The following is a 19,538-nucleotide window of genomic DNA, read 5'->3' on the forward strand; positions in this document are numbered from 1 at the left end:
AATTTGTGCATGGGTGGGGTCCCTAGGCCTGGCCAATGACCGGGGCCGTCTAGCCCAGTCCCGATCAGGGCCATAGGGGCTGGCCAGCCAAGGGGAGGGACCGTGGGAAGTTGGCCAGCTGCAGGAGGTTGACTGTGGGAGCACACTGACCATCAGGGGGCAGCTCCTGTGTTGAGTGTCTGCCCCCTGGTGGTCAGTGCACATCATAGCGTGACTGGTCATAACGGTCGCTTAGGCTGTTATATATATATAGATATACATATTTATTTAAATTGCTTTCAGAGAGGAAGGGAAAGGGAGAGGGAGAAAGATAAAAAAACACATCAGTGATGAGAGAGAATCACTGCCTTGTGCACGCCCCACACTGGGGATCAAGCCCACAACCTGGGCATATACCCTGACCTCCTGGCTCACAGGTCGATGCTCAACCATTGAGCCACACCAGTTGGGCTGTTTTCATTTTCTTGCTGAACAAGGGCCCACCCATGGCCTTTTGGAGAGGATCAAGGGGGCCCCTGGGGTGGAAATCAATATGTAATCTATAGTTTCCATTTCTGAGGCAGTGCACATGTGTGAGAACGCCGAGCCCCCTGACCTCGGTCTTCATTTTAGTCTTTCCAATGTATCCCCCGACCCTCAAAACTAGCCCTTGAAGGACACAGGCTAGGAATCGTCATCCCCAGTGACAGAGGGGAGATGGTGCCCACCCGTCAGAGCAGAGCTCCCATTTAAACTCAAAAGCGTGTTATTTATGCTTAAAATCGAATAGCCGTGCCTTGCCCTGCAAACCGATAGAGGCGTGACTGTCACTGCCAGGCAGTCCCTGCGGCATCCCAGAGGTCGCTGTGAGTTAGTTTTCTTCCCCATTTCAGAGGTGAGCTGGGTCCCCACTCAAGGGGAGACTGACCAGCACCAGCCCAGGCCCCAGCACCGGTGACTCAGCTGGTGTTGGGCAGAGAGGCAGGCTCCACGTCGACTGGGAGGCTGGAATTGGTCATAGGTCTGTTAACGAATAAAAAACCATGGAAACCTGTAAAGAATTTTAGTGAGTTTATTTGAGCCAAACTGTCAACATATGCCGGGAAGCAGAACCGCAATGAATTGAGATAATGCTCCAAAGAATGGCGGGTTACATCTGTATTTATACATTGCCATCAAAGGAGGGACATAGGTGGGTTACATGAAATTCATTGGTGACGGATTAAGGAGGTGGGATAAAGTCAAACAGTGGGAAACCCCCAGGATTGGATAAAAAGTAAAATGATGGACACATACTTAGGTGGGTACAGGAACAATTAACATGACAATGAAGGAATTTGAGGCATCTGTCCTGGCGCCCACCACATTTGGTTGTGCCCCAGGGGCTCCAGCAAAAGAGGAAGTTACAAGTTACCCAGACATCTCACAGATATGTTATCTTAGAGGCAAAAAAGGCAAATGGGCTCCGGAAAGATCTAAGTTGATCTTTGTCAGGGAAGATATCAGCTTAGGAATGACTGCCCACTATTACCTGTTTGTAGTTAAATATTTAATTTTCAGACCATCTTTTGTGGTTATTTTAGGTCTCTGAGTTTTCAAGACTGCCACACAGGCCTCCCCTGAGCTTGTCAGGTTAGCAGGTGGCTTCTTGCGTTCACAGGTCGGAGATGGTCTGGGGAATGTATGGTGTAGGGGCGGCCCGGCCGAAGTGAGGTACCTGTCTTCTAGGCCTGGGTCTTCTGTCGGCTGGAACCCCAGCTCCCCACTTGTCATTGGAGGTAACGATTCCTAGCCTGTGTCCTTCGAGGACTTAAGTTTGAGGATCGTGGATACACTGGAAACACGAAATAACATGCAAAGCTGAGGCTGATGGCCGTCCTGCCTGCTCTCCTAGGACAAGGCTGCCCCGATGCTTTGCCCACCCCCTGGATGGGCCCTGTTGGTTCCCATCTGAGCCAGTGACTTCTCCTCTGGGAGCTTGAAGCTCCTTTGAATTGGCTCTCTGCCAGCCAGAGTCCAGCCTGCGTAGTGACAGGCCCCCCTTTGAGGTGACATGATGGCGTCCTCGGTGAGTGCCCCAGCGCATTCAGCCTTCTTGGCCGTTCCCTGGACTCTCCAGAGTTCCAGCTGCCCCTTTACTCCCACGGATGCCAGGACTGGCCAGTGGGGAGTGTGGGTTGCTTGCCGAGGGCTGTGTGCTCTGTACCCTTGTGGGGAGGGGCTATAGCGATCAGCTGCTTTCCTGCGGGCTGGGGGCGGGGGGGGGGGGGGCGGGCAAGGGGTGTTTTCTGTGCAGAGGTGTGTTCGGACCCCAGCCTTCCTCATACTTCAGGGGTGGGGGGATTTCAGCTCTGTTAAGCCCATGGGGCTGTCTGGGAGGGGACGTGGGTGATGTGGTGAGGTGTGAAGGACCAAGGAAGCCCCTGAAACCAGCTCTACCACTCACTAACTCTGCAATTTTGAGCAAGACCACTAGCCTCTCTGAGCCTCAGTGTCCTCATCTGTAGAATGGGTGTACAAGAGCAAAGCAGCTCTGGTCACAGCATCACAGTGCTGCTCTGAGGATTCAGTGAGAAAACTTCTGAGCAGCCCCTCCCAGGGAGCCTGGCTTATAGGAAGAGCTTGTAGTGCCACAAATAAATCCCTGGCACTGGTGCCCTGCTCTGCTGCCTTTTGAAAGCTGTTTTAAGTATCCAATGTGAGCCACCAAAACCAGTTTGGCTCAGTGGATAGAGCGTCGGCCTGCGGACTGAAAGGTCCCAGGTTCGATTCCGGTCAAGGGCATGTACCTTGGTTGCGGGCACATCCCCGGTAGGGGGTGTGCAGGAGGCAGCTGGTCGATGTTTCTCTCTCATCGATGTTTCTAACTTTCTATCCCTCTCCCTTCCTCTCTGTAAAAAATCAATAAAATATATATTTAAAAAAAAAAGTATCCGATGTGAACCTCACACCAAGGCCAGGGAGGGTTTATATTCACACGAGAGGCCCGATGCACGAAATTCGTGCAAGAGTAGGCCTTTGCAGCCCTGGCTTCGTCCAGATGGTCGTCTGAATGGTTGTTCTGCTATTCGGTCTAATTAGCATACTAGCTCTTTATTATATAGGATTGTTATATAGGATGGGGATATACTGTGGCTCAGAGAGGTTTGGCGACTTCTCTAGTCACAGCCCTGGAAAGTGGCAGAGTCTGAACTTGACCCAGGTCCTGAGATCCTCAGGGCTGGCATCACTGTAGTGTTTGACCGTGTCGTATCGTTACTGGAATTACTGGAAGCTGGAAGTCTCCAGGCGGGGAAGACTCAAGAGGATAGGAAGCTTATTTGGGAAACAGTTGAATCTCCGTCCATTATGTTAATAATGTGAGACTGCACATATGTGGCCATTTTGACTTAAAAAGTGTAAATTTCTGTGACTCATCCTTGTCCTGTAGGTGGACATTCATCCCCAGTGCGTGGCTCAGACTGTGGTTCTGAGGTTTGTGTGGGATGGGGGTCCTTCTACCTCTGTCCCCGATCCCAGGCCAAGCCCATTCCCGAGAGCTCAGGGAGCTGACTCCTCCAGGCTGTGGGACCAGGGTGTGTGTGTGTGTGTGTGTGGCGCGGGGGTGGGGGTGGGGGTGGGGTGGAGGCCTGCTCTCAGGACGGCCTCCAACTGGGGTCCAGGAGCTGTGGTCTCCCTCTGAGGACCACAGGGACACCATGGGGCAGGAACAAGGCAAGTTGAAATGTGTCCCCTTCAAGAGCTCAGCCAGGGAAGGGCAGGCGGGCCGGTGGGGTCGCTGCCTACTGTGCTTCCCCTCCCATGATGAAGGAATCATTGTAATGACTTTGCAGAGCCTCCCAGGACATCCTGGCCACGTGGTGAGGGGACAGGAGGACGTAGGGAACGTGTCTTGGGGGGTAACTGTCCCGCTGAGTTTGAGCAGGTGATGCCAACCCGACCAGAGACCCTCTTCTTCACCTGGGACAAGTGACCCGCGTCTAGGACAGCGTATTTGAGGGTCCCGGGGAGAGAGAGTGACAAGGGCAGAGTGCGTGTTCCCCGTCCAGCCCTTTGGAAAGGGCTCCTGGAGAGAGAGACCTGTGTGTGGTCGGGGCCCAGCCTGGCTCAGGAGACTCTGGGATGAGAGGGGACCTGGCTTCTCCCTCTGCCTCTGTGCTGGACACGCAGCAGCTCAGTGCCCCCGTGAGAGTGCCTGCGCTGGGGCACCGGGAGGCGGCCTGGTGGTGGGCGAGCAGCCCTGCACGGGGAGGGCCTCCCAGGGGCACAGGGTGGGGCTTGGCAAGAGGACCCTGCGGATGTTTGGTGGAGGGGCCACGGGCTGGACTCTGAGCCATGCAATGCCCCCTGGGCACTTTCCAGGCACGACTGGCACCTGGGGCTTTTCCGAGGTGATGGGCAGAGGCAGCAGGCCGTGCTGTCAGCAGCCGCACATCCGGCCCCGCACAGGCCTGGACGGTGTACATGTCTAATAAATACCAGCACAGTGGGTACGTGACAGACCCCTCCTGCCCCCGCCCAGGTAGAGAGGGGAGACTCAGGGACAGGAGGAGGAGGGATTGGCACGTCACACTCCAGCTTGGGCCAGGCTAGTCACTTTATTGTCACCTTTGGAGGGGACCTGCCTGGGTGGGAGGCTGAGCAGAGAGGCAGCTATTTCAGGGTGGGATTCACCACCTTGCCCACGAAGAGGGGGGCTTTGGTGTCTTTATCATAGATGGCCAGGACGAAGGGCCTGTTGAACTCAACATTCGGGGGCAGCGACATCGGAATGGCTTCCAGAAATGTGGCCCCGGAAGCTTCGGTCCCCTTCTCATCCAGGGTCAGCACAGCCTTATGCACGGCCTGGAGGGGAGAGAGCAGAGCTGTGGTCTCAGTGACACAGGCAAACCCCACCCCGGCCTGGGAGCTCGGCCAGGGAGGGCAGCGGTGCCGGGGATGGGAGGCTTCCCGGGCCCGTCCCCACCAGCTGTCCCTCCTTCCAGGTCCCCCCTGCAGGGGACACCAGTCCCCCCACCGCAGGGGACACCAGGCCTCTCTACTTCTCAAGGCCTTTGCCGACTCCACCTGCGCACCCTCAGGCCTCCGGACCAACATTCTCATCCTCCCTGCAAACAGCCCCACCTCAGGAGGTAGAAGCCGGACTTGGACTTTCTGTCCCTGGGCGTGTCTCTTGTTTCTAGTGTCCGATTGTAAGCTCCTTGAGGACCAGGTTGTAGATGGGGGCCCCTTCAGAGCATCCAGTCCACAGCCAGGCACTCAGTTTGTAGCCAGTCCTGAGCCGCAGTTGTTGCTGTGGTCCCCTCAGTTCTCCTGATTAGTGGCATCTTTAGCCCAGTCACTCATTAACTTGGCTTGCTGATTCATCAATAGCTCCCAATGTCACAGGAAGGGCGGGTGGGGGGGGGGATTCCTTTGAAATCCCTGACCCTCAGTCTGACTTGGTAAATATGGGTCCATCGAGGCCCAAAGAGGAGAAGACCCTGACCAGAGATGAGACAGAGGGTCAGTGACCCCGCCTCAGAGGACGTCCCTAAAGGGCCAGGACGCAGGAGGCCACCCCTCCCTCGGGCGCCTGAGCACGTCCCAGTCTTGGTGAGGCCACTGGCCTTCCCCAGAGACCTCGGTCTGCGGGGTGTTTGTGCCCCTTCGTCCCCTCCCCTGGGCTGCAGCCCGCACACATTGTGCCCTGTGGACACCAGGGACAGGCTCACCTTGGACAGCTTCAGGGGAACCTCCTCGCTGATCCCCGAGAGCTCAGCCCCATTACTGAAGACCTTGGTGATGCCCATTTCTCCCAGGATGGCTTTGAGATCGTAGGTTCCAGAAATGGACAGTTTGGGCATACTCAGACTGGCAGACCTGTGAAGACGGTTAGAAAAGAAAGGAATTTCACAACATGGAAAGTTTATTTTCCGGTCATTTCTCCCACTTCTCTTGTTTCCCCTGGGAACAGAGTGTGGCCCCAGAAGGTCTGACAGGAGCAGGCGGCTTGGCGTTCGGGTCCTCTTGGACCCAATCAGGTTCAGCCCCTCCTTGCTCTCTGTTCTCAGTCTCCGGTGAAGGCACCCAGGACTGGGCTTCCTGGGTGGGGCCTTACTACGTCTCTCTTAACTTTCACCTCGGACTGTTGTGTATTTTTATATTCATTTATATATACGTTTGTAATGTATTCTTTTCTATGTTATTGATTTTGTCCATTTGTTTTACATTCTGATTTATTTGGTTATGTTTGCATGGCACACATCTATGTATTTACATATAGTTTATAATGTGCGTGATGAACTCTGCATGAGGATCGGCATCTGTGAGCGCAGAGCGATGTGCGCTAACTTGGGGCACATGCTCCAGTATCACTTTACCCCAGGCCCCGTGAAACCACGCCTGGCGGCCTCGGAGCAGGCAGCCTCCCACACCGCGCCTTCGCGGTTCTGGCCTCTCCAAGCCCCCTGTCCCCTGCGCAGCGTGGACTCTATCCTCACGCCACATGTGGCTGCTGCCTCTCAGGGCGCGTTGGTGCTGCTCTCCCTGCACCCACCGCTGGCACCGCTCTCACGGGGGTGCCGCCGGAGCTGACCCTGGCCTCTGTCTGGAAGCTCGGGGTCACGCACAGTTGTTTGACCACAGGGCGTGGTCCATTCTCACAACCCCATCCGCCCACCCCCACCCCTGCCAGGCCGGAGGGGCAAGCCAGCCGCAGGTCAGGGACGTCACCTGTGGAAGCTCCTCTCCAGGGCCATGCTGAGGTCCTCCTTGGTGAGCAGGGCCTCCATGTGGGCCAGCTTCCCCTCGTCGGGCAGGATGAAGAAGGCGGTGGCGTTGCCCACGTAGTCCATGAGCAGCACCCAGCTGGAGAGCTTGCTGCAGTAGTGCAGGTTGTACATGCCCAGGCGCTTCATCATGGGCACCTTGACCGTGGTGGCCTTGTCCACGTGGAAGTCCTCCTCGGTGGTCTGCTCAGCATCGAAGGGCTTCACCCATTTGCCTGGGGAGAGGGGAAGGTGCCGGTCAGCCAGGGGAGGGGAGGGTTAGGCAGAACGCAGAAGCCCTGAGCCTCCTGCGTGAGAGGGCTCTCCCTGAGCCTCAGCTTCCCCATCTGTCAGATGGAGCTGGAAGGGACCTCAGCTCACTGACAGGACTTCAGTGGGGAGAAAGCCGGCTGGAGGAGGGTCCACGGTGTCTATATTGTAGAGGCTCAGGGTGCCAGCCTGGCTGGGCAGAGTAAGCATGTGAACTTGTATTTCATGCCTATTTTCTAGTAATGGAGGGTTGCTCAGAAGGGGCTAAATGAAAGTGATGGGCATCAGTCGTACTTGGCAGCTCCTGGCCTGAGTCTCCCTGCCCCTTGCCTCGGGTTCTTAGCATTCGGGGAAATCACCCTTGTTCTTCCCCTAATGGCCTTTTGGACCAACATGTGAGACGCGGAGGCCTGGGCACCCCCTCTGCTATTCCAAGAGACCATGACCATCCTGCCAGGTGAGAGTGCACAGGAGTCTCGGGGAGCCCTGAGCCCCTTTCTCATTGGATGGAAGGTGGAGACTGAGGCTGCAGAGGGGACAAGACCAGCCTGGGGTCCCACCGCTCAGCTGGGGCCCAGGATGCGCTGAGTCTGGCCTTGGCGCTCTCCAGGGCATTTTCGGCCCCAGGTCAAGGAGCCCACAGAGAGAAGGAAGCAGCCCCTGACCTTGACTCTCACCTGCCTGCCCCAGGCTACTTCCAGGGACTGTTTCAACAGCCTCAGAATGTGCTCTGGGACCCAGAGGTTTCTGGCATTTTCTTCACTCAGAGGGAGGAAGGCAGGCCGAGAGTCAAGTTCAGCTGAGCACCCACATTGTGAGCCTGTAGTCCCATGTTCTTTGTGACATGCGTGCTCCTCACAGAAACCTGACAACAGGGATTACTGCGCTCATGTTCCAGGTAGGAAACGCGAACCTCAGAGAGGTGCAGAGACTTGCCGAGAGCCAGACACTGGCGGGTGGTGGAGGCAGGATTGACCCCGTCTTTCTGACTAAAGCTGCCACTCCTCCCCCGACACTAGAGTGGCCCAGGAGACCTTCTTTGTTTTTACACTCTGCTAACGTGTGTTTGTCTGGCTCTGTGTGTGTGTGTGTGGGGGGGCACATTGCATATTGTACCTCCGTCCCTGGTGGGGATTTACGGTGCACGTGGAACAGGCACAAAGGCTCTGGCACGTCCTGCAGGGAAGATGATGCTCTGACTGCTGACCCTTCGATCGCTGACCTGACTTGATGAGGGGGCGTTTTCTGTGGTTGTGTGGGGAGAACGGGATCCCCCTGCCCAGATGCACAGTCACATGGCATCCTGCACCGCCCCGGAAAGCTTAGGGACTGATGTTTGAGAATGTTTTTGGACGTTTCCTTGGAAACCAACTGCGGTTGGTGGTACCACCTTACCTTTAAAGAAGATGTAATTCACCAGAGCAAACACTGTGTCTTCAGCAAGCTCTTGGACCAGATCCACAATTTTCCCTTGGGTTCCCTTCTCTACGTAATCGTTGATTTGTTTCTTGGCCTCTTCGGAGTGCTTGAAGTTGACGGAGAAGGCTTCGGAGTGGTACATTTTCTTGACATCCTCCAAAAACTTACCCACCAGCTTCGCACTGTCGCTGATGAACAAGCCGTTGCCGGTGGTCAGCTGCAGCTGGTTGTCTGGCTGGTTGAGGGTGTGGAGGAGATTCTCAAAGCCTCTGTGGATGTCCGCCTCTGCTCTCTCTGTGAGGTTGAAATCAAGGCCCTCCAGGATCTGGGTGTGAGTGGCGCCCTTGGCCCCCAGGGAGAGCATGGCAAAGGCTGTAGCGATGCTCATTGGGGAGAAGAAGATGTTGGTGGAGTTGGACTGACGGGCCACCTGGCGGTACAGGCCGAAGGCGAAGTCGGCCAGGTTTGGGGCGATCTTGTGGCTGGCGGACTCCTGAGCATGCTCAGCTGCATCTGTGTCCTGGACAGCATCTCCCTGGAGACCCTCAGCCAGGGAGGCAGGGGCCAGGCAGCACAGGCCTGCCAGCAGGAGGAGGCCCCACGTGATGGAGGACGGCATTGTCCTGAGAGAGAGAGAGAGAGAGAGAGAGAGAGAGAGAGAGAGAGAGAGAGAGAAGGGGCATCACGCCCAAGTCAGGCCACACAGGGAGTCCCCCTGGCCACTGACTCACACCATGTCCAGCAGCCGGAGCTTCTTCAGCACCTCCTCCATGCAGCCCTGAGCCAGGCCCTTTCTCCGTCCTCATCACTCAGAGACTCACCGGAATCACACATCCAGAAGGTCTGGGTGTGGAGGCCACCTTCTTGATGCCTCCATTCATATCTGCAGTGACCCTGAGGGGCCAGTGCCAAAGCCCCTATTTCATAATGGGGGAAACTGAGGCGAGGGAGGCATTGAGGGGAGGGATGCATGATGTACACACTGTACATCTCATCACTCAGAGGGAGGAAGGCAGGCTGAGAGCCAAGAAAGCAGGCCCGACCAGGCCCAGGGGTGCCTGGATCTGGAGCGGCCCTAGGCGGGCTGCCGTGGAGCCCTGTTACTGAAGGGGCTGCATGGCTGCTGCCAGAGGGGAGGGACCCTGCCCCAGGACACCGCCGGTGCATGGTGGAGCTTTGAGGCAACTCGCGGGCGGCTGTGCCCACCACCCTCACAGGGGGCTCCGCCCCTGGCGGCTTCCTGCTCTGGAGGCTGCATTTGTGGTCTCAGCGGGAATGGGCGGCCTGCTCACCCTGGTCACCGCTGGCCCCAGCCCTGGGCTCCGCGGGCATGTGGGCGTTAGAGATGCTAGGCTCTCTGGTATCGGGGTTTGTCTCTGTGTGGGGCGGGGAGGGGGGAGGCACCTCTGTTCTTTTCAGACAGACCTGGGTTCTAGATACAAGTCATTATGTGTCTCTAGCCCTCACTTTGCCTCATGTAGGAAGTGAGGTCGTTGGGAGAAGTTAGTGAAATAAGTCTGGACACCACATCTTACGTCGAAGGGATCTCAGGGCAGCTCTACGAGGGAGAGCCCAGCGGGGCAGCAGACTGGCTGCCTTCCGAGGACAGGCAGGGAGGGAGAGTGTCCGTGGCTGGGAGACAATAGGAACAGCGGGCCTGGGCTAAGTCAGCAGGAGCAGACTCTATCTAGTGATGGTCAAAGTCAGTGTCACCCACGGCAACATGGAGCCCGCCTTCCCCTCAGAGCTCCCTCTACTCAGACAGGCCCCAGCCTCGGCCCTTCAGCTGCACCCCTGGGTGAAACCTGCCCTCTTCACAGATGGGGACACTGAGGTCTTAGCGGAGGAGGCACGCCGCGCCCACAGCTAGTTATGACTCACAGAACTGAAACCATTTTCATAGAGGACACGACAAAGGAGGCCCGGACCCCGGAATGAGAGAACGTGGGGAAGTTGGAAATAAACGCTGGTTTCATCTACCCCCTTGGAGTGTTAAAAGTTTCTTTCTCAGAAAACAACCTGATGAGGCACAAACTGGCCTCTCTCCACCACTTGTGTCTAGCCTGGAGGCTTGTAACTACTGTATTTTCCGGCGTATAAGACGACTGGGCGTATAGAAGATTTTCCTGGGTTAAAAAGTCGTCTTATACGCCGGAAAATACGGTAACCTAACCGGGAAGCCCACATTAGCTAATGCTCAGCTCTGTTTTTCTTGCACCTGGTTTAGAGCTGAAGAGGGCTAGTTAGTCCTGCGTCTTCCTCTCCCTCCTGGTTCCCACTGGATTTGGCATGTCCTTCAGGGTGGCGGAAACTGCCCATCTTTGCAGCACTTGGATCAGGAAGGCTTCGGGCCAACACGGTGGGGACACTGAATGTGGCCTCAGGGCCAGAGGCTGTGGCTTCCACCCTGACAGGGCACCACTGGCCACTGCGCCTCTCCTGGTCCTGGGCCTTGCTCTCCCCGCCCGAGCAGTCGAGGTGGGGGGTGGCCTGGATGAGGTCCCTGTGTGCTAACGGTGGGCTCTTAATTACAGGGTGTCTGGGTTTGCAGAGCGGAATGCACTCCCCGTGGGGAGGGGTGAGGAGGTGCCCTCACAGTCAGAGGGCTGCTGGCCTCTAAGCAGGTGGCAGGCTGGCGTGGGGCTGAGGTGGAGGGGCTGCAGCTGGGTGAACACCTAATCACCCCCAGTCCACCCTCCTGGGTGCTGCACCACCTCATCTGGTTCCTTCTCTTAAAGTAAGGGGTATGAGGGCCAGAGAGGGTCAGGGCCTTGCCAAGGCCCCACAGCGAGTCAGTCACAGAGCTGTAACAAGCCTTGGTTTTCCCAGCACTTGAACTTCAGACTCAGCCAGCCATGTCCTCAGTTCTCAGATCCCATGAATGTCAGAACTGGGTCCCGAGGGACCCTGACATTGGCCTTGAGCCTCCTGTTGGCATCATTTAGGCTTCCAGTCTGTTCTTTACAGCACCAGGGCCCAAGACGTCTGCTGTCTCCTCGCCCTTCTTTCAAAGGCAGCACCCCCCCCCCCGGCCCCCCAAGCCTCATGCTGGGGAAGCCACCGGGGATGAGAAAGTAGGTGGTGCAGTGCTCAGAGGCCTGTGGGCCAGCTTTACAGCACAGATGAGGACGATGGCACGGTGACATTTCCAGGCTGGTGGGAGCAGCCCAGCCAGGGAGGAGGGAGAGGGCGCCACCCCCTTTGCCTGATCTCACACCGTTACCACCCAGGAGCATAAAGTGAAGGGTAGAGAGTGACCCAGGGGTCCAGGGAAGCACCTGCACTGCAAGGTCAACACCTGCTGACCCCTGGCACTAAATAAGCCCCATGTGACCCGGCCCTGCCTCTTCTGGGCACGTGGCCTCACTTCTCTGAGCCGCAGCTTCCTGCCTGCAAAGTAGAGAAAAGAATCTCTCGCAGGCGGAGGTGAGGAACAGACGAGGTGTGGGTGAGGAGGACCCCACACCGGCACGCAGGCAGGGCCTCGCGTGAGAAATGGCCGACTTCTTCCTGCCACGTTGCCATGTTGCCCAGGACCAGGGAAGGGCCCCCTGCTCAGCGAAGACCCACCTCCGAGTTTGGAAAATTTCAAGTCAATTCTCCATGTAGTTATTTATTACCTCTGAGCTCTGCCCAGCAAACATTGGCATCCCTGTCATCATGCTTAGGAAACATCAGGCGTTTTAAATGATCTGTTCTCAAAGCCTACCCTTTGAGGTGGGAATTAGTATTCGCTCCATTTTACAGATGGAGAAATTGAGGCCTACAGAGTTTACGTAACTTACTGAGAACCACAGAGCCAACTGCTTACGGAGCTGGGATCAACCCCTAGGCATTTTGATTCCAGAACCTGGCATTTAACCCTTCTCCATGTGTAAAGCTGAAGCCAGAGGCCTTGAAACCGAAAACAGCACAGCTGGCCTGGCCACATGAAGGGGGCAGCATCGCTTGGTGGCTAAGGTCAGAGACTATGAGGCCCGAGTTCCATCCACTACGAGCTGGGTGACCTTGAACAAGTTACTTAACCTCTCTGAACCTCGAGTTTCTGAAAATGATAAGGTTGCACTTCCTCAGAGAGTTATTGTGCAATAACAACTTGCAAAGTGCCAAAATGTGCCTGGCGCACCGTCAGCTCTCAGAAGTGTCATTTGTCATTGATTTTGTTGTGGACCTTTCAGAGCACTGTGTGGGAGTCTGGGGGCCTTGACCTTAGTCATGGGCATCTTTGTCACCTCATCTCCAAAATCCAACCCAATGGCAGAAAAATCATGTCCTTTCAGCATTCCAGAGATCAAGGCCAGTGGGGTGGGGTGAGAAGAAAGAGGGCCAAGTTTATCTACATTTTGCCCAAGAGGACAGAGAGGTGGAATAACTGTCCACGGTCCCCCAGCATCGATGAGGCCGGGAGGCCAGCCCAGGTGTCCTACTCCCTATCTGGTACCTGAGACCTGAGAGAATTAATGTTGACCGTGGGCATGGGATCAGGGGCATGGGTTCTGGAACTAGGTGGGCGGGGCTTGGATCCTGGATGGTGTGTAAGTTGGGGCTGAAGAACTTCTCTGTCCTCACTGTCCTCATCTGTAAAATGGGACTAACCATGGGAACCACCTCAGAAGGTTGCTGAGAGGCTTAAAGGCGGGACTGCACGTAAGGAGCTCAATGCCGCCCGGCCAGAGCAAGGGCTCTGGGGCGCAGCCAGAAGCGCCTGCAATGGCCCCTCCAGGGTTCCCCATCTGCCACCATATGGGAGGGTGGCCAGAGCCCACTTGCACAGGGGGCCCATTTTGATGCCTCGGGGCTGAACCTGGCACAGTTCCCCTCGGCGTTTCTGCAGAGGATGGAGGCCTGTGAGTGGCTGGAACTCCGGGCTTCCAGTCTGGCCTGGCTCCTCCCCCCTACATTAACTGGGGTTCCTCACAGTCCCTCTCTGGGCCCTAACCTTCTCAGCTGTAGAAGGGGAAAAAGATACCCCCCCAGGGGCCGGGGAGTGGAGAGCTGGAGGGGCCAACAGAAACGCCCCTCCTGGGCCCAGGCCACCAGAGCCAGACCCCACTCCCACTCTGTGTACAGAGGGCCAGTTATTCCCCGGTGAGTACTGAAGAGGCCCAGCAAGCTGAGGGAGCAGGACAGGACCTCCAGGAATGCTGTTACTATGACAACAGAGCCCACCCCACCCTGCTCCATCCTCCCTGCATCCCCGGGGCTCTCTGAGGCCCCTCCAGAGGCTTTCCCCGGGGGAAGGCATACTTACGATTGACTGTCCCAGGCCGGGGCTGGTGACCAAGGCTGAGGAGACAGAGCCCTGTCCTCGTCCGTATTTAAGCAGTAGACTCGGGGGGCGCTGGGGGAGGCTGCTGGTGAATATTAACCAAGGTCAACTCAGTTATCAGAGGAGCAAACAGGACTAAGTCCATCTGCTGGACACAGAGCTGCCGCCCCCGCTGCCGTGTGAGCCCCGCCCGGGCGCGCAGGCCTCGGCTCTACAGACCAAGGATGTCATTGTGCCGCTCATAAACCGCAGCGTCCTGCGTCCGGGTGGGGCGGCATGACTCAGGCGCTTTGGACGACCTCTCCTGGCGCTCCACTCCCACCGGGAGCTGCCGTTCACTGAGCTGCCTCCCAGTGCCTGCTCTGAAGGCACACTGCAGCCCTGGGGTGGGGGCAGCGGCTCATGTGCCCGTTTGGCAGACAGGGGACTGAGGCCCAGAGCGGAGGGCTGCGCCTTCAAAATCACTAAGCCAGCCTCGGATGCAGAAACTCCCAGCTTCCTGAGGAGAAGGTGGGGTGTGACGGTGGTGACAGCCACCTTAGGCCCATGCGGGTGGCCACGGCACAGGTGAGGGGTGAGAGAGTCGGTCCAGACAGAAGAGCCGCTGCTGGAGGTGTTTCCGTCCCGCTTCCTAGCGTGGTCGCGGGCACGTGCAGGATGACTTCTGTAAAGGACTGGTCTGCTCAGCCCCCCCCCCCCCCCCCCCGCCCAGGCTTCTCTGAACCCCCAGGCCCAGTTCCTGGGCAGCCCCAGGCCTGTTGGTTTCTGCCACAGACCATGCAGCCCATGTACCTGGGGTTTTCCTCAGAGACGTGGTCTGTTCTGGAGCTATCGCAGGCCCCTTCGAGGCACTGGTGGGGTTGGGGGTGTGGGACAGGGTTGAGGCCAGGTGGGGTTGGGGGTACGGTACAGGGTTGAGGCCAGTAGGGTCCCACTTGACTGTGGTCCCTTTAAGAGCCTAAGGCAGACGCACCACACTCGCCACACCCCCTGCCTGTCTGGCACATCTACCCTGGATATTTGATGAAGGAGTGATGAGGGCATTTTCGTCCCTCCTGTCACTGCCCGTGTCCCAGCTGGGGCTCTGTCAGGTGAATGACCTGCAGGTTCCCCTTGCACACGGTTCAGACCGGAACCCAGCTCCCCCTTCATTGGTTGTGAGGTCTCAGGCAAGCCTTGACCTCCTCGTGGCTCCGTTTCCCATCTGTAAGTGGGGATGAGGACAGTACCCACCCCCGGGGACTGCTGCGAGCATTAAATGCAGCCGTTCACGGCCAGCCCAGAGCCTGAGCCCAGTGCTGTGCGCACAGTAAGCCTTTATGATGTTGCCCGCCCCTGCCCTCCCTGGTGTCATTCGAGGTAGGTGAGGGGCTTTCCAGAAGCTGCCTTCCTGGCTCTCTTGTGCAGTCCTCTCTGTCACCCCTCCCTATGCAGGAGCAGAACTGAGCCCCTGCCCCGCCCCCATTTCACAGTCTGCAGGGCCCCAACTCTTCCCCTGAGCTGGCAGAATGGGCAACTCCCCCCAGGCTCTAGGTCTGCTGGCAGCTGAGAGAGCCAGGCTGTGGCTGAGGTGAGCCTGCCCTCCATACCTCATGGGCATTTCTTCTCCTTCCTGTGCCTCGGTTTCTCCATCTTCACAATGGAGCGCCAAGCCCAGCTGCCCCTCCCAACTCTCGCACTGGATGGCAAAGGCCAATCTCGGCCCCTTAGCCCCGTAGCCTGGGGGTTAGTGGGAGGGTACGGCCTGCTCTACCTCCAGTTTCCGACGCTCTGTTGGCAGCCACACCTGCCGTGGCCCGACCTCCCGCTCCTGCTCCTCGGGGCCCTGGGGTGCTGAGGGCCACAGCACACAGGCCGTGTGCATCCGGAACACAGTGCCCCGTCTCTGCTCATCTGGGAGGAAGGAGGCCCGGGAGGGGCAGGGAACTGGGGCAGGAAGTTGCCTTGCACAAAGCTGCCATTTCCCAGGGGGACGTTAGATGGCCCTTTCCGGCCCAGGCAGTCCTGCATACCACCTGCTGCTCCTGCCATGTCTGGCCTGTGCGACCCAGGCGTGGGCTTGGGAGCTAAGCATCTGAGTTCAACCCTTAACTCCACCGCTGTCTTTTTGTGAGATCTTAGCTACTTTATCTCTCTGTGCCTCAGTTTCCCCATCTGTGAGATGGAGGAGAGGATGGTCACTTCTGCCAGGATTGTGAAGAGTCAAGGAGATGACGTGTGAGATCTGGGCCATCTCAGGCACAGCTGGACCCTAAGGTGATACCGGCCATCGCATGATCTTTGGACATGTTTCTGGACCTCGGAAACCTTGCCCATGGTCCCAAGGGGCTGAGCAGGAGGAAACTTGGGGAGCAGCACTCATTGTCGAGGGACAAAGAGCTCATTTTGCTTCTTGAAGGTACAAGGCCAGATGCATTTCCGCGTCGGCGTGGGTTGGTCGGAGTCACGTTGACTTCATTTCACCTCTCTGAGCTTCAGGTCCCTCATCTGTAAAATGGGGTCATGTGGGTCTCTTTCTCTTAGGGTTGTGTGAGGCTACACGAGGAGATGCTTGTGGGCGTTTCCCAGCAGGCCTGCTCTGCTCTGCCAGCGTCGCCGACACGTCTTACAACCCGTTTCACTGAGCAGGTCAGTCAGATGTTCCGGGTTTCTCTCCCAGGAGAAGAACTGAGTTCGCACATCAGCTCAGTTCATCTTGGCGTCCTGTGAATCTGCCAACCTGCAGCACCCTGGTGGGCCCTCCTCCTTCCTCCTCTGCCAGGGCCCCTTCCTGTGTGCGGTTCTTGCTTTTTCTGGAACAATTTGGCTCATTCACAGCTTCTTGTTTTCACTCCTCATCCCTACCTGCTAGAGGAAAAGAAGTGAATCTATGCAGCATACGTGGCAATATGTTCAACAGAAGGAATAAAGCTCTCACCTCTAGCTTCATCCCCTACTGGTTAACATTTAAAAAAGAACCAATTTTTTCATTAAAACAGTAACCAGTGCCCGGCCAGCTGGCTCAGTGGTTAAGCATCGGCCTATGAACCAGGAGGTCACGGTTTGCTTCCTGGGTGGGGCACGTGCCCAGGTTTTGGGCTTGATCCTCAGTGTGGGGCGTGCAGGAGGCAGCTGATGAGTGATTCTCTCTCAACATTGATGTTTCTATGTCTCTCTCCCTCTTCCTTCCTCTCTGAAATCAATTTTTAAAAAAGTAACCTTTTTTACATTTTAACTTTACCCTTTTGACCTTATGGCCTATAGTGGCCATTATGGACTTCCGGCCGTTAGGACACTCAGCTTGTCCTGTTGAACTATTTTTGGTGTTTATTCCCGTGAGGACGCTCAGGTTGCCACACTGTGGCCAGCAGGTGCTCCTCTGGTTCTCTCTCCCTTTGGCGGTCCTTGCTGACACTGCGCAAAGCCCGTGCCTGCTTCCTCGCCCGGGGGGCACCCCGTCCCAGGCCCATCTTCATTTTCTCCTGCCCTGGACATGGTGTCAGAGGCCCTCGAGGGGGCTGTGGGAGGCCCCCAAGGACTTTGGGACTTGTTTCTCAGGAAAATGCAAGCTCCGCGTGGGTGGCTCCATTAGCGGAGAGCAATAGGCTCTTCAGGGTTGCCCAACTCCGACCTTGGCCGGAACGGGTCAATTCCCCTGGCGTCATCTTTCCTGTTGACTTGAAGCCGGTCTGTTTGCTCGGGTTTAACAGTCTCCCACGGCTTTCATTTTGCAACACAGCCTCAGGCCACCTCCGCGGTGTGCCTGCCGCCACCTGCACTTCTCGAGCACGTGCTGTTTGCAGCTTCCGGGACAGTGCTGCGCAGTGGGTGCCAATGGTACCCACTCAGTGGAGATGGGGAAACTGAGGCACAGGGCGTAACCATGATGCCTGCTTTTGTATGGCCAGCAAGCCAAGAATGGTTTCTACATTTTTAAATGGTTGAGAAAAAACATCAAAGGGAGCACAGTATTTGGTGCCACAGAAGTGACATGGAATTCAGTTTTCAGTGTCCATGTGGGAGGTTTGATGGGCGCACGGCCACGCCCACGCGTTGATTGTCCATGGCTCTTCTGTGCTACAGTGGCCGAGTGGAGTCGTGACAGAAACCCTGTGGCCTGCAAAACTGAGAATGCCTGCTTGCTGGCCTTTCCAGAACCAATTCCCGTGTCCTGCCCGAGAGAACACCCCATTGGCCACCTCCGTTTGTCTCTAGCTCTATTGCCTGCCGGGCTTTCTCATCCCCAGTGGACATACCTTTCCCTTCCTCTGCCCACGCTGACTCAGGGACCCCCATCCCACCCAAGACAAACTCATCGGTAAGCCTCCCTGACCTCCGTGGGTTAGGTCTCTCTCCACAGCACGGTGTCCCGTCCCCTTAGAACACAACACAGCAGCTGACAGCCACTGAGCATGTGGTGTGGCCTGACGCCACTCTAAGAGACATTACCGCTTTCATCCTCATAGTATGCCCACCAGGTAGATGCTTTTGCTATCCCCATTTTACAGATGAGGAAACTAAGGCCCATAGAGGTCAGTCACCTTGCCCTAGGTCACGGAGCTGGCGAGTAGGGCAGGGGAGATTCGAACCAGGCTGTGTGGCTGTAGGGCAAGGAGGCAGGAGCCAAGCTCAGCTCTAAGCCCACACTGCAGTTACCTGGGTAGGGCTGGCTTTTACCCGACTCTGTGCTGAGCACAAAACAGGTGCGCAAAGGATGCTTGTTGAACTTCGTTAAGTGAACGAAGTTGAGTAGAAATGCAGCATTTCCTTAACCAGATGGTTAGGTGTTTGCCAGGGGAAAGGTGTGAAAACCTTTATATGCTGAGCATGTGTGTGGGGCATGTCACCTCTTAGGTTAACAGCCCACAGCGTTTTGTCTGTCTGAGCTGGAAGCCATCACAGGGGGTGCCCCTCACAGCCAGGACCCCGAGCCCGTTATCCTGCTCGCCCAGCCTGGGCTCCCCCTGCACCCAAAGCTGCTCCGCCGCTGCCTCCTCAGTCTGCCCCCGAGAAGAGGGGACACTCGTGGCAAAGGGATAGAGGGAGGCTGAGCTGTAAGGCTGCCATGCCACCCGGGAGGGGATTCTGTCATGCCCGCTGTCCCCTCCTTCCTCCTCCCTGCGGCTCAGGAGCCAGTGCAGGGGCCTCTCCCCCTGGCCCCGCTGCCCAGGGGCGGACCCTGCCTTTCCCCACTCCCAGCGTCAGCCCAGCTGAAGCGACCCTCCTCTGCTCGGCCTCTGGGTGCCGGGCCCCGGGTGCACAAACTCATCTTCCCGAAGCTCTGCAGGGACGGTCCCATTGCTGTGTTCACTCTGCAGGCTTCAGCGGGAATAAACAGGAAGACCCGGGACGCCTGTCCCTCTGCCTCTCCACGGCTGCCACCTTGATAATTCCACCCGTCATCGCTCCCGGCCTTGATTTCCTATGGATTTATTCTTTTCTTTATTTTTAAATTTTTATTTTTAAATCTTTTTACTTTTAATCTTTTATCTGTAAACATTTCAATGTTTAAAAACAAAAACATAATCACAGTGGTGCCACAATTTTTAAAAAGCAAAAGCAAAAACGTAATCACAAAAACGTGTCTGTAGTTCCATTGTCGTGGAAGTGGGGTCCTGCCACGGAGGCGCCAGGGAGGCATTTCTGGGGACCCGCACATGGAGGATGAGGGTTAGTGATAAGATTTATTGGGATGGAAATAAGTGACCATCCCCAGGTTCCCGATGTCCCATCTCTGTTTGTCCTGCTCTCGAAAAAGCCCAGCCTCACCCTAGCTGGTTTGGCTCAGTGGATAGAGCGTCGGCCTGCGGACGGAAGGGTCCCGAGTTCGATTCCAGTCAAGGGCACATGCCGGGTTGCAGGCTCGATCCCCA

General features: G+C 56.7%; 1 protein-coding gene and 1 long non-coding RNA gene across 5 annotated transcripts; one reads left to right on the forward strand and one right to left on the reverse strand.

Moving 5' to 3' along the window:
* Window positions 1–4,558: 4,558 nt before the first annotated feature.
* Window positions 4,559–15,568, reverse strand: LOC103302517 (alpha-1-antitrypsin-like). 3 transcript variants are annotated; one of them, XM_008159553.3, is made up of 6 exons: window positions 15,440–15,568; window positions 13,669–13,768; window positions 8,394–9,040; window positions 6,694–6,964; window positions 5,694–5,841; window positions 4,559–4,824 (listed from the first exon to the last, which is right to left on the reverse strand). In XM_008159553.3, the coding sequence occupies exons 3-6, from the start codon at window positions 9,034–9,036 to the stop codon at window positions 4,633–4,635; spliced, it is 1,254 nt and encodes a 417-aa protein (XP_008157775.1). In that variant the 5' UTR covers window positions 9,037–9,040; window positions 13,669–13,768; window positions 15,440–15,568; the 3' UTR covers window positions 4,559–4,632. The 3 variants fall into 3 exon arrangements, with proteins under 3 accessions (XP_008157775.1, XP_054571710.1, XP_054571709.1); XM_054715735.1 differs by having other exon boundaries at window positions 13,669–13,771; XM_054715734.1 differs by lacking the exon at window positions 15,440–15,568 and adding an exon at window positions 15,276–15,401 and having other exon boundaries at window positions 13,669–13,771.
* On the forward strand, window positions 15,152–19,136 carry LOC129149090 (uncharacterized). 2 transcript variants are annotated; one of them, XR_008556030.1, is made up of 4 exons: window positions 15,152–15,256; window positions 15,832–16,084; window positions 16,210–16,314; window positions 18,984–19,136. It is a non-coding gene; the product is annotated as an uncharacterized LOC129149090 (long non-coding RNA). The 2 variants fall into 2 exon arrangements; XR_008556029.1 differs by lacking the exon at window positions 15,152–15,256 and having other exon boundaries at window positions 15,675–16,084.
* Window positions 19,137–19,538: the final 402 nt, after the last annotated feature.

Source organism: Eptesicus fuscus, chromosome 5, assembly GCF_027574615.1.
Source record: "Eptesicus fuscus isolate TK198812 chromosome 5, DD_ASM_mEF_20220401, whole genome shotgun sequence".
NCBI classification, from domain to species: Eukaryota; Metazoa; Chordata; class Mammalia; order Chiroptera; family Vespertilionidae; genus Eptesicus; species Eptesicus fuscus.

Coding starts and splice junctions, on each gene's coding strand:
- LOC103302517 (XM_008159553.3), bottom strand. CDS start 9,036: ATGCCGTCCTCCATCACGTGGGGCCTCCTCCTGCTGGCAGGCCTGTGC. Junction 6,965..8,393: donor GAATTACATCTTCTTTAAAG/GTAAGGTGGTAC, acceptor CCCTCTCCCCAG/GCAAATGGGTGAAGCCCTTC. Junction 4,825..5,693: donor TTCCCCTGAAGCTGTCCAAG/GTGAGCCTGTCC, acceptor TCTCCCCTCCAG/GCCGTGCATAAGGCTGTGCT.